The following is a 14703-nucleotide window of genomic DNA, read 5'->3' on the forward strand; positions in this document are numbered from 1 at the left end:
CTTCCCTTTTTAGGGCATTCACATATACACAACTCCCCAGAAGGGAAGGTGTTGAAAGGGACGTGGGTAGTTATGAAGAAGAGCTTTGAGGTTGTGTAGTAAATTTTGAAGTGGATATAAAAAGTGTACACGGGAACCATAACCCCTACAGTGGTCAACAAGTGGTCATTTGGTCAACACGTCACGTAACTTATCACACACACACACATCAAAACACACAAAAATGGCTTTCAGCAAGACCCAGCTTATGTTAGTGTTTGCCGCCGTGGCGGCCCTTTCCGCCGTAGTGATTAACGGGCAAGACTATGAGGATGATGTTGGTAACGGGCTGCCCGGCGGCTCTGATGATATCCTCTCCGCCCCCTATGACGAGAGCTTCTCATGCGAAGGCATAAATTTTGTTAAATCAATATGACACTATGAATAAGTGATTTTTAATTATTTTTACTCATCTTTAGAATATTTGAACACTTTTTAGTAGCGAAGCTACTCTATAATTCCCTATGTCTGTCCGTCCGTTCGTTAGCACGTAACGCAATGGAGTATATGTGAGATTTTCTTGGTTGATATTGAAGATAAAAGGCTGAAACATCTTGTCAACATTTCGATTATTTTGAAGCATAATTACCTACAAAACATCTATGGCGGTCATAAGGCTTTTAGCTGGCTTTTAACTATTTTTATATTTTTCTCACATATATTTGGTGTGAAGCTTCGTATAGACCTGGGATGGTTTTAGGCTATCTATTTTTTTCAAATTTAAGCCTTATGGTGGATTTATGCTATTTTGTTTATAAGTTTTATCCTTTGGATGAGATTAGGCCTTTTTGTTTCCCTTTAAATAAAAGTTTCTAGATGGTATGGGCGCAACCGCTATGTTGTAAAAAAGTGGCTTAAAAAGTAAATAAAATACAATTGTAACAAAGATGACGACATCCATAAAAGCGAACCTCTTAATCATAAGGAAGGTCGAACGAACAATAACCCTTATAGAGTGTCAGCCCTTAATAAGCAGAACATTGATTTGTAAATTTAAACAAAATTGTACATAATTTTTTTTGCATAAATAGAATACAGTAAAAGGAAATACTGTCATATTTAGCATTTTCTTATAAAGATGCCTAGCTTATAATATTGTACCTTGTTGTCTTAAGGAATCATTATTACAAAAATCAACTGAATAGGATAATTATATCATACTACAAGTTGTTTGAAATGGACGTACGGACATATTTGTAATGATTATAGAGTTGATACGCTTTCTAAATCGTACCTAACTATTGTAGGAATCATCATCCAAAGTTTGATATTGAGGGGACAATTCTGACATGCCTAAATTAACTAAAAGACGAACAGCCGGAACGAACCTAATTATAGAAAAGCTTCGCTTTTGAAAAAGGTATAACGGTCCCCGACCATATAAACCCTTATCTGTAGTCACCAATCTCGACATTAGTTAGCAAAATTATCAAAATATACACATACACATATAACAAGAATAAGTTTGTCCATATCCAATGATATAAAGTAGTAAGGTTTTTTTTGTCTGAAGCTTAAAATCTCAATAACTACTCAATCAATTGGGTTCTCTATTTTAAGTAGGCTTCTGTTGTTAGGTCCTGTGATAGCTGTAGGCTATTTTATTTTCAAAATTTTAGTCTTGGGATGGTTTTACACTATTTTTGGTCTATGATTTAAAGTAGTAAGGTTATTTTTCTTTCCGGGGCAGGGTTTTGTCTATTTTCTTTCCAAATTTCTGATGCCCCTAAAGGCTTGGAACCCACTTTTAAAGAATAGTCATTTATCGCATCGTATCATAAACAACTTTCCGCGGATATAATAAATGTACAATTATAAGATTGGACCCTGTTGTCCTAGGAATCTTTATTACCAAATTCAGATGAATATGATAATAACTTCTTATGAGCGTATATTTTTTATGGATATAATACGATGCGATACATGATTTTTCAGTATGGCTCAGTACCGGTTCTTATTCAGCGGATATTATTGGGTTTCGCAGCCATACTGGAAATAATATTGAAAATCTTTTAAAATCTAAGCTAACAAAACGAGGCTACGGTCGGACATACCTTAGTTGTAGAGTAGCTGCGCTCCAAGATTATTTTATTATTTGGGGAGTGTCATCGTAGATATCAACTTTACAACTTTATTCATAGTTGAAAAAACGTAGCTGTTCATTCATTCACTTTGTTTGTAAGGCTTTCCGTCGAAATTTTAAGATTTTTTTATTAGTATTTGTGGAATATTATCCGTAATTCGATGTTATACATGCTTTTTTAGAAGCGGACGTTAATTTGGTTTCAAAGTAATACATGCATAGTTATTTATCGCATCGTTTTTTTTATACAACTTTCCGCGGATATATAATTTACAATTATAAGATTAAAACTATTTTTGTTTGCCCAGACGGGCCGAAGGCCCGTTTAACAAAACTGGTATTAATCTTATTATTTTAATTTAAAAATCGTGGAAAGTTTCTGTATTACGATGCTATACATGACGTTTCAGTATGGCTGAGAACCGGTTTTAATGGAGTGGATATTTATCGGTTTGACGCCATACTGGAAAACCTATTATTATACAACAGAATCAGTATTCAAAACGGAATGGCAGAAAATAGCTTAATACCATCCCAAGACTTAAATTTATAATTCAGTTCTTTTTATAGTATATTATTGAACAATTAAATGATTGTTGAACAGTTGAATAGTACGTTAAATTACTTCATGAATGAGTCTTTTTTCACACAAATTTCAAAAGGAAATTTAATTTTTTTATGCAATTTAAAAATAGGACATTAAAAATTGTTGCTAATTTGACAATGCTAATTTGCGAGTTTTTTTTCAAGCAGGGAGGGAGGGGACATTGGGCTGTTTATTACACTTGTCCCCAAAGTTTTATATTAATGTTTTCCTGTTTAGTGGCTTTAGAGCTTTGGGGACTTTATTGAGATCAAATTGGTTAAGTTGGGTATCGAAACGTTTCAACCACTAATTGTAATCTACAGTTGGAGTACTTTTCCGTATCATCATTGGGAATGTACATTGTCTTGTCCCTTTAGATCCCTGGTTTCGAAGGCAACCAACCAAAAATTAAAACAATTCCGTTCGTCAGCTTTGAACCCCTTAACTTATTTTAAATTAGAATTAAATTGAAGTAGTTTTTTCCCTGAAGGTTTAAATATTAGAAATGGAATGTCAAGAATGGATTATTCAAGATATAATTTTGATTTTGGAATTTATTTTGAATATATACTTTTATTTTTTAACTTAATTTTAGCAAGAGGAGTCCATTACTAAGGGGGGTCCAAATAGCCAAATAAAGGAAAATAATTTGCAATATAATTTGTGGAAACTGCGCATGCAGAATGAGAAAGTGAGAACGCGCGGATTTCCTTTCATGGATCTCAACTAATGGATATATTATTACATGGATGTTACACCAGATTTTCATGTTCTCTAGTAAAGTTAAACTCTTATCTGGCTAAAATAACGATTCCCTCTTACGCCCACTTTACCCATACCCCTCCTCCTACTGGATGAACGACCTGACCAATAAATTGTGTCCGTATTAGCAACCTAAATTGACGCCATTTTTACACTGTCATAATATCCACGTATATTCTATATCCAGTTCTGAAGCATTCATCATTATTCTGGGAATAGGGCACCTCAAGAGAAAAACTATTTTGCCACAAAGTTTGAACCTAGTAATAGTGTCTTACTTTTTATCTTTGTGACTTAACAAAAATCGAAGGATGAGAGGGGAGGTGGGAAAGGAAACCCCTAAAAAAGAGATGAATTTTTGTTACGTCACAAAGATAAAAAGTTAGACACTATTACTAGGTTCCAGAGTTTTCCGGTAGTAAAAAGTATCCTTTTTATATAAATTGCTACAATTTTAGTCTACAGAGAGATATTTAAAAAAACTGACTGAATATATCAAAACTGGGGGTAGAATATTTTTTCTTTGAGTGGCACATCCCCCTGGAACTTGAAAAATACGCCTTCAATTATTATTGCGCATTCTCACTTTTTTGAAGCAAAACTTTTATAATAATTATTTGTTGGACAATTTATCAATTTAATTAATTTATCACTTTTCTGGTGCATATCTATCTATTATTAAAGGAAAATAAAGCAATTAAAGCAACATTGAAATGAGTGTGATGACAAGGGCGGGGGGGGGGGGCAAGTTTTTGTTTGTTTGTTTATTACTTAGGCTTAGGTTAGGTCATATTGGATTGCCCGCAGGATTAGCTATAATAATATATTATTGCAATACAATGTCCTTCAAATTGGCGTCGTTGTTAAGAAAGATGCCATCCTTGTTTTTTTTCCATTCTAATATTTTTTTCTAATTTAGTGTAGCTCACGTTTATTTTTCTGCATTTTTATATTCATAGCAAATTAATTTTTAAAGAATACTGTTATTAGGCAAATAATTCGATAGGTCATTCCTTAATCAATATGTTACTACTTGGATGTTGCACCAGATTTTCCTGTACTCTGATAAAATGATGCTTGCAGTTGGCTTAAATAACGTTACCCGTTATCCAACCCTTTACCCTCACCTTTTGTCCTACTGGATAAACTGACCAATAAGTTAGGTCCATGATAGCAAACTAAATTGCCGACAATATATCCACATATATTATATATCCATTTCTACCCATCAGTAGCACAACAACATACAACAATCTAAATGGCCATTATACCTGGCAGACCTTTAAACGTACAGGCAAACCCTTAATGCAGTGTAGCATCCCTATTTGAAAGAGGGACAGGAAGAAATATCAAATTAGTATCAAATTGTTTGTTTAAATGACTTTAAATTCTTTTAAAAGGTTGGCTGTAGAATTTTTTGTTTACCGGGCAATTTTATCAATTTTATTCATTATCTAACAAAGAATGTATCATTATATTCAATTTTTTAAAGATATTTTTTACATTTATATCCTTAATATTCTAACAAGGATGACCCTTTGAATAGTAGCGAATAATTTAGGAAAATGAATTATTAAACTTTTTTTTCACTTATAGATAAAAAATATTTTATATTGCTCATTTCTTTAAGCTAATACTTTCAAAAATAAAAACAGAAGAAAGCCAGTAAAGAAGAGTGTCAAATAATGAAATAACATACAAACGTGGTAGACTTGTAGATAAGTCTCGCTCTAAGATTTATATAATTACATGGGAATTCAAGAAAGCAAATATGTATATGCAATAGAGACATTAGAATAGAGTGTAAAATGTTCTAAAATCAAATAGATTAAAAGATTTAAGGAATGACCAATCGATTTTCTTCCCTAAAAGTATAAATTATTAATGAGCTTCCTATGGGGGGCTCTTTATTCTAGCCAGCTAAAAGTTTTACTTTATTATTAGAGTACATGATAATCTAGTACAAGATCTAAATAATAATAAATCTATTTGGGTAGAATTTACTTCTAGTTCATATTTTGATTTTTCCAAGATTTTATATTGTTGCCAAAAATATTTCTCAATATTTTGCCAAGCATAACAATTGTCAAGCATTTATAATTATTTTTTTAATCAAAAAATAATTATTTCATTTGCCTTTATTATGTAATCGAGCAATGGATTTTTATGTTTTCTAATAAAAGGAAACTCGTGGAGAGCTAAAATAATGATACCTCCAATCCACCTCCTTTACCATATCCCCTTCCTTTCTACTGGATAAACGAACTGATCAAGAAATAAGTACCATATTAGTTACCCAACTTCACGACAATCTTTCCCCTGTCATAATATACACGTATATTTAACATCCATTAGCATTTGTTCTGTACAAAAGTATAAGGCGTTTATAATGTCGTTGTAGATATTATTTACATTTAAAATATTGCATAAAATCTAAAGAAAACCTTTGCCTAATAGATTGTTCATAAAGGTAATAGTTTTGGTTTCTTTTGACTTTTTCAAACTAACTCAAACCTTTGAATCCTCTCATTTAACACCCCAAATAATAAAAAAAAAGCTTGGACGTCCCTAACCCCCACCGATAAAAACTCAAGAAGGGATTTGGGCATTGAGCTGTTTATTACACTAGTCCCCACTTTAGTGAATTTTGATTGGTTGGTTCATCAAGTTAAGTGTCCAACCACTAATTTTAAACTACAGAAGGGATAATTGTGTGTATAATCATTGGTGATGTACATATATTTATCTGCCATTGTCTTATTCCTTTTAGATCCCTGTAAGGACATTTTAATCTACAGAAGGGGTAATTTTGCGTACCATCATTGGGGATGTTCATGACATCAATTTATCGGCCATTGTCTTATCCCTTTAGACCCCTGATAAAAACTGCTACGGAAATGTTAGCGCCTGATCCTTGTGTCATGATTTAACTGAATTTGTGATGGTGCAGGGCGAGATTATGGATATTATGCTGATGTCGCCAACAACTGTGAAATCTTCCACATCTGTCTTCCCGTCGAGGCATTCCATCCATTCATTTGGTTATAATTGATTAATTAATAACAAGGATGACATCATTCATAGGTAGCGAATAATTTAAAAACATTACAAGAATATACAGATAGACAAAGCAAGTTTAAAAGTAGATGTAATTTAAGTTGGGGACATTGGGCTGTTAATTACACTAGTCCCTAAATTTTTATATCTACTTTTTAGTATTTGTTGGCTTTACAACTTTCAGGACTTTTATTAAATTATGATTGGTTGGTTTATTAAGTTGAGTGTAATCTACAGGAGGGAAAACGTTGTGTATAATTATTGGGGATGTTAATCAATTTATCAGCCATTGTCTTACTCTTTAGATCCCTACGTAGATGGGAATCTTCCCCCCAAAAAATCCACCTTTAACGTTAAGATCACATACAGGCGGACGGACAATTGAAATTACAAAGTATCTCCGCTACAAAAAAATTGAGGAAATAAATTTTTCATATTTGTTGATAATCAATTATTAAAAATACATAAATTAATCGTTTGATTATGACAAATCAACGCATAAATTAAGGATATAGGAATCCTAATTCAAATTGATTTAAGCTCAATTTCGATGGGGGAGAGAGAGGGCAGATAAATTGCTAAAAAAACATCACAAGATCAAAGTTAAAAAAAATCCAGGACCTTAATAAAGCTTCTCTAAAAGAGTGAACCAAATCAACTGTATACTTTTTAGGAAGCAGCTTATAGTGCTTAATACAAAATGATGTCATACAATACATTTGACCAATGATAGGCCAGTATACATTGTAATTGACCAATGGTAAAATGTATAATGGCCTATCATTGGTCATTTGTATTTTATGACATAATTTTTTATTAGGCAATATTAGTTGCTTCATTTTTTTGCCCTAGCATCTCCCCTTAAAATGCAACTTTGCTTTTTATACAAATGATTGGATGGTGTATGACCGCAGGACAATGAGGGTAACGTGATCGAGTACGCCAAATGGAGCTTTGTTTGTGGGAACGGCACTGTCTTTGACCAGGAATTTGGAACTTTTTTTTCAAATATATATTTTTAGGCATTAATATCCATACAATAAAGTAACAGGATGTTTGTCTGTTTGTTAGTACCGAAGGATATCGCTAACCGCTGAACCGATATGGTTCTCTTTTGCATAAAAGCTTCTTATTGATACTGGAAAGGTTTATAACTATTTTGGGGGAGGTTACCACCACCCTCCAAATGGAGCTTTGTTTGTGGGAACGGCACTGTCTTTGACCAGGAATTTGGGACTTTTTATTCGCAATTTAATCGGTTTCGAAATATTATTCAAAGTGTTTCAATGAAGAGCGTATAATCTTATACTTTGCAATCCTTTTCAGTCTTATGCTCAGGGTTCCGTGGATGGGATATTGGAAGTTTTTGTGTTGCCCTAAATTTGCCAATTTTTATTGTGGTAGGACCTGGTTATGACCTGTTTTTAAGTATTGGGTAAAAGTTATTTCTTGCATCGTATTATAAACAGCTTTCCGCGGATATAGAATGTACAATTATAAGATTAAAACCAGTTTTTTAGCCCCGAGGTGCCGAAGGCACTGGCTAAAAAAACTGGTTTTAATCTTATGATTGTACTTTTATATACGTAGAAAGCTGGATATAATTCGATGCTAGACATAGTTTTTTTCGTATGGATGAGAACCGGTTCCTATCCACCGGATTCGAATGAATACGAGAAAAAATATTATTTTGACACATATTTTTTCTTTGATTGTCGTATTCATGCATCCCTTGTTTTGACCCTAGATTATAAGATTCAAGGAACACCTTTAACAAGATTAGATTTTAAACAGGGATAGGGATAAATAATAGTATTATAGACAGCTTTCCGCGGATATTAAAATGAAAATTTTTAAGATTAACACAAGTTTTGTTAGCCTTAAAGATTCAAGAGTCCGGGCTAAAAAGACTTGTAATACTCTTATGATTTTTATTTTAATATTCGTGGAAAATTATTTGTAATACGATAATATGCCTGATTTTGTAGAATGGCTGAGAACTGGTTCTAATCCATCTAATAGGACAATTGTGTATATCTGTATTGGGATATACATCAATTTATTGGTCTAATCTATTCTACTGTTGGATTTTCAGAAAACATGTTCACTGTCCACTAAAATGCGTGCATAAAAATATATATAAACTTCCTTACACCTTTTCAATCTTACTGTTGTAGCTATTTCACTCTATCCTATTTTAGCCCCCCCCTCCCCCTAAATCAAATTTATTTAGTGGTTTTTTTCTTCTGAGGTCGGTTTTTTATTGGGACGGTGTGTACCCTTTACTAAAATAGTAATGAACCTTCCCAAAACCTATGAGAAGCTACATTGTACAGAAGAACCATATCGGTTCAGTGTTTAGCGAGATCATTCGCTACATATCGACACACAAACATCCTGTTACTTTTAAATAAGGATATATTCGTTAACCGCTAAATCTATTACTATTTGTTAAAAGCAGGTTTTAGGCTGTGTAACTTATTTAACAAAAATGTTCTTAACTCAGTTCTTATCAGCGTTAAAAATCCTCCAAACCTTTTTTCTTCTTGAGTTTTTATAATCATACAATCTCTTTTTTCTATTCCTCTGAAAAGGATAATAATCTGAAATGCCAAGTACGGCTTATTTTCAGGGAGGGAGGGGATATTTGGCTGTTTATTACATTAGTACCCAAATAAGTTTTATAATGACATTTTCATATTCATTGGCTTAAACACTTTTGGGTCTTAATTAATTATGATTGGTTGGTTCATTAAGTTGAATGTCCAAACGTTTCACATTATTGCATTCTAAAGAAGGGGCAGTTTTATGTATTAACATTGGGGATATTGATCAATTATCAGCCATTGTATTATCCCTTTAAATCCCTGGCTTATTTTACATTCACATCTAAACATACACACACACACACACACATACACATACATACACAAACACACACGTACAGGCTTATCTTATAATGTCCTATCAATTTCAATCTCTGCATGATGATTTCTATACCAGTTAGGTACGATTTAGGAATCGTAGCAACTCTCTAATCGTCACAAGTGCGTACGTCCATTTAAAACATGCTGATTTTTAACTTTTTGACGACTAATTTTTGTATGATATAATTATTCTATACATCGGCTTTTTCAAACATAGATTCCTAGGGCAACAGGGACCAATATTATAAGCGAAGCATATCTATATACATGGACATACAAACACATAAATAAATATATGCATCAAAAAAACTTCAGTAAATCATTTTTTAAATAAGTTTTAATCTTACTGGACATTCAAACACACATTCACTCAACTTACTTTTTTATGGGGTGTTAATTACGCTAGTTCCAAAAGTTTTATGATAACGTTTCTTATTCGTTGCCTTAAAATTTTTGGTGACATTTATTGAATTTTGATTCGTTGGTTTATTAAGTTGAGCATCTAAACGTTTTAAACACTAATTGTTATCTACAAAATAATAATTTTGTTTATGAGCATTGGGGATGTACATAAATTTATCAGCCATTGTCTTATCCCTTTAGATGCCTGAGCGAAGCACTATGGTTAATTGTTAAATGTATTGGCCAATGAAAGCATTATAACCTACACGAACATGAGAATGTAAAAACAATATGATGTAAGGTATTTAATTTTAAATGGATGTTGCACCAGATTTCCATTTACTCTGATACAGTGATGTCCCCAGTTGGCTAAAAAAAACGATATGTTCATCCACCCCCTTTACCCCATCCCATCCTTTGGATGAACGATCTGGCTAATAAGTGAGATACATATTAGCAACCTAATTTGACTAAACATTTTTCCCTGTTAATATATCCACGTATATCCTATATCTATTTATAAAAACAATATGATGTAAGGTATTTAACCCCCATCACCTTTGTTTAACCATAGTACATAAATAAGATTTAAAGGGAAAGATTAATTTCATACCAAATTAAATATGTTTTAGTTTTTTAACACATGGATCTAAAGGGATAAGACAATGGCCGACAAATGGAAGTATATCTCCAATGATAATATATAAAATTAACCCTTCTGTTGATCACACTTAGTGGTTGAAACGTTTGGACACTTAACTTAAGAAATCAACCAATCAAAATTATAAAAGGGAGAGGTAGGTTTCGGGTAAAATTCGTAAAGGTGTGTGTTTTAAGGCTTAAAAATAGTAGTAGAACGATAATATTCACTAAATATGTGTATTTCTTATTGAAAAGAACTACAGACAAATTAAGAAAAAAAGTTAACATAAATTTTAGCGTTCTCCTACTGTTTTTAACTTATAACAAATAACCTTTACGGATTTTACCCGAAACCTACTTCTCCCTTTATTATTGAACTTTGGGGACTAGAGTAATAAATAGCCCATTGTACCCTACCTTCCTAAATTTTCCCAAAAAGAAGGACTCAACCAGTTCAATGGGATAAACTTATTGATGACTTGAACAATATCCCCTAAAAAAACCACAAGCTCTTTAATTTAAATATGACTTTGCAAGGATCTAAAGGGATAAGACAATGGCCGATAAATTTATGCCCATCCCCAATGAATGTCCTAAAGTTGTTAATCCAACGACAAAGAAAACATTATTATAAATCTGTGGGGACTTGTGTAAAAAAACAGCCCAATGTCCCCTCCCTCCTGCCCTTTAATTCAAATATGACTAACTTTGAGATGTTAGAAGGATCTATTTAAATTCTATTTGCATATTTCTATTTTTCAATAGATAATCAGTAAACTAGGAAGCTAAGTTTTTTTTTGGTGTTGATTCAATTTTGCAAAAGAACACCAATACTATTTATTATTTACCACTAATAGCGGCTACGCAGGTAGAAGCCTCTAGGGGCACTTGAGGAGGGTGTAGTTGATTTCAATAACTCAATATTTTATTTTAGAAAAAAATTCAAATCTGAAATAAAAAATTGGATTATCGAATTCAAAAGAATATTGTTTAGGGGGTAATTTTTTCTATGTAAGATTTCTCTTTGGAGGGTGGTACCATCCCCAAAATTATTATAAACCTTTCCAGGACTTATGAGAAGCTACCGTGTAAAAGAGAACCACATCGGTTTAGCGGTTAGCGAGATCCTTCGGTAAAACAAACAAACAGTAAGAGAGACATCCTGTTACTTTATTATAAGTCCCTAGCCTCTAAGGTCATTGTATTGAGGACCAGAGTACTTCGCTTCACTGTAAAAAATATGCAAGATTTTTAGAACACCCAGGGACGTCCAAGCTTTTTTATATTGAGGGGGGTAAAATGAGGGGTTTTAACGTTTGAGGGGAGTTAAAAAAAACCTCAACACCAACCTTGGAAGTCTATGTAAGTGTTATATGTTTTTTTATGAAAATTGGTTTTCAGCATTTTTAGCCAGTTATTAAGGCGTCTAAGATCTTTGAAACATATCTTTTTGTAAAAAGCCATAAAAAAGTCTTTAAACATGTAAAAGGAAACAAAAAAATATAACTTTTACATATTCTATAAGAATTGTTTATGAATATTAATTATTTACACTTCCTTGCTTGTTATGTTTCTAGCTACAAGCAATATTTGCCAGGGAGGGAGGGGATATTGGGCTGTTTTTTTTTACTCTTGTCCCCAAAGTTTTATGATAAAATTTTCTTATACGTTGACTCAACAACTTTGGGGATTTTTTTGAATTTTGATAGGTTGGTTCATGAAGTTGAATGTCCTAACGGTTTAACCACTAATTGTAATCTACTGAAGGGATGATTTTATAAACTATCATTGGGGATGAACGTAAATTTATCGGCCATTGTCTTATCCCTATAGATCCCTGGCTATGTCTAGTAAATTTCAAGGTTGTAGGGATGAGAATAGTTATTCATTGCATCGTATTATAGACAGCTTTCCGCGGATATTAAAACAAAAAAAAGGTATATAAGATAAAACCAGCTTTGTAAGCCCCAAATAACAGGACTGACAAAAGTGGTATTAATTTTATGACTTTTATTTTAATATTCGTGGAAAATTGTCCGTAATACCAATTTATACATTATTTTTTAGTATGGCTAAGAACCGGTTCTAATCCAGCGGATATTAGTAGGTTTCGAAGCCGTCCTGGAAAAACAATACTTAAATGTAAACCTCTCTTTTGAACGTTTACCTTTCCCTAAATGAGTTTTAGTAGTGTATAAAGTCTTGTCAAAAAATGTATATGCATATTCAAAATTTCATAAAAACATATTTATGCAAGAATAAAACTAATTCCAAAATTAAAATCTGTATTTTTAACTAATCTAACACTTTCTTCCCTTGTTTTGACAACTTTTAACATGCTTTTTTGGCTTTAAAAAAGATAAACTAAAAAATTTTGTTTGATGATAGCTCTGCTGGTTCAATTTAATAACTCTTAATAGAGTGTCATAACTTAATAATAAGCAGGACATTTTTTGTCTAAACAAGTCTAAACAAAATTGTACATAAATTTGTTGCAAAATAAGTATACAGTAAAAAACATACTTTCATTTTTAGGATTTGATTGTAGATATGCCTAGATTATAATATTCTACTTTGTTTTCCCAGGAATCATTATTTCAAAAAAATAAATGAAAAGGATAATCATAGTATACAAAAAAAACTCATTTTACCATTAAAAAACAGACTTAAAAAAATAAATTATTGAGAAACACAAAGTTCCAACTGAGCAATTTTTATAGCAAAACCTGATCTGCAACCACAGGGAGTATGCCTTCCCCTGCGAGGAGTCAGAGTCCCTCTACGGCATCACCGAGTTCGGTGTCATCCCAGAGAGCAACAAGTAGATGAGTCTGGAATCCTGAGCACGCCTGCCTTCCCACGACCACCCCCTTTATCATCTCCTAATACACCCCCTGCCATTTCCAAGCTCCTTTTCTCATGAATATACCTGTGAATATCAATCCATGTATTTCTCTCAGCAATATTTCGCGCCATTTTTCAAGTCTAGTCACCTTTTCGCGCCATTTTTAGAAGTCTAGACTCTTTTCGCGCCATTTTTAGAAGCCTAGCCTCTTCCCGCGTTTTAAAAGTCAATCCTTCTCCCGCCATTTTAAAGTTATTTAACAGTTTTATGCTTTTTCATTCCTTTTTTTATGCCTTTTATGCAATATCCTATTAATTTCCTAAAGCTGAGAATTTAATAAAATTCCTGTCCATGATATTATTATTGACCATGTCCTGAACATTCCTTCAATTTTCCAGAGCTTCTTTCTGTGTATGCATTGTTTTCAAACCAGGGAGAGAGGGAACATAGTCCCCAAAGTTTTAAGGCTTAACAACTTTGGGGACTTTTATTGAATTTTGATGTGTTGGTTCATTAAGTTGAGTTTCAACCACTAATTGCAATCCTTAAAAGGAAAAATTTTGTGTATCATCATTAGAGATGTACATCAATTTATCAGCCATTGTCTTATCCCTTTAGATCCCAGGTTTAAACAAACATGCTTACTTACATATTTATTACCACACAATTCTAATTAGTTTGTAGTTTTAAACTATAAAAGGTTAACATATTAGATGCACATGATCCTAATCTTTTTGAAAGGTTCAAAGGGGTCATGTAGTTAAGATGGTAACCTTTATATAGTTATTTTATTTATTAGATTTAGAACAAAAAATAATGATCTTCTACTAGATAAAGAAATAGTTTATTTTGGGCATTTTTGTAAACTAGTCATATTTTTACAGAAGGAACATTTGTATCATATTTTTTATACGTTTGTAAGCTATCTTTACAAAAATATTCAAGGTAGGGTTGGGCCGGATACTTTATTGGCTGGATACCGGATATCCCGCTGATTTATATTGCCGGATATACCGTATCCGGCCGGATATCTGGTCAACGCCGGATATCCGTAAAATTACCGGATATCCGGCCGAATAACTTGATATCCGGCATAAGAAATAAGCAGGATAGTTTCAATATCCGGAATCCGACCAATCCAGATATCCGGCCCAACCCTCATATTCAAGGCATTAGTTATCGCTGTGATTATTTGTTTTTCCTATTGTATAATTTGTATTTTTCTCCTTATAGATTAGTTGTGTATGTATAAATTGAACATTTTAATATCAATATTAATAATGTTCATTTATCTGTTTTTGTTTATTTAATATGTTAAATCATCATTATATGCTGCAATAATAAAATTGTTAAAACAGAA

At 32.6% G+C, this 14703-nt stretch overlaps 1 protein-coding gene across 1 annotated transcript; it reads left to right on the top strand.

Moving 5' to 3' along the window:
- Positions 1-130: 130 nt before the first annotated feature.
- Positions 131-14703, top strand: LOC145327140 (U-scoloptoxin(01)-Er1a-like). Its single transcript, XM_080170702.1, has 4 exons — positions 131-389; positions 6421-6491; positions 7442-7511; positions 13217-14703. Exons 1-4 carry the CDS (start codon positions 224-226, stop codon positions 13321-13323), a joined length of 414 nt encoding a protein of 137 aa, XP_080026828.1. The 5' UTR covers positions 131-223; the 3' UTR covers positions 13324-14703.

This window comes from Acartia tonsa, chromosome 8, assembly GCF_053477335.1.
Source record: "Acartia tonsa isolate MP-2025a chromosome 8, ASM5347733v1, whole genome shotgun sequence".
Taxonomy (NCBI): Eukaryota; Metazoa; Arthropoda; class Copepoda; order Calanoida; family Acartiidae; genus Acartia; species Acartia tonsa.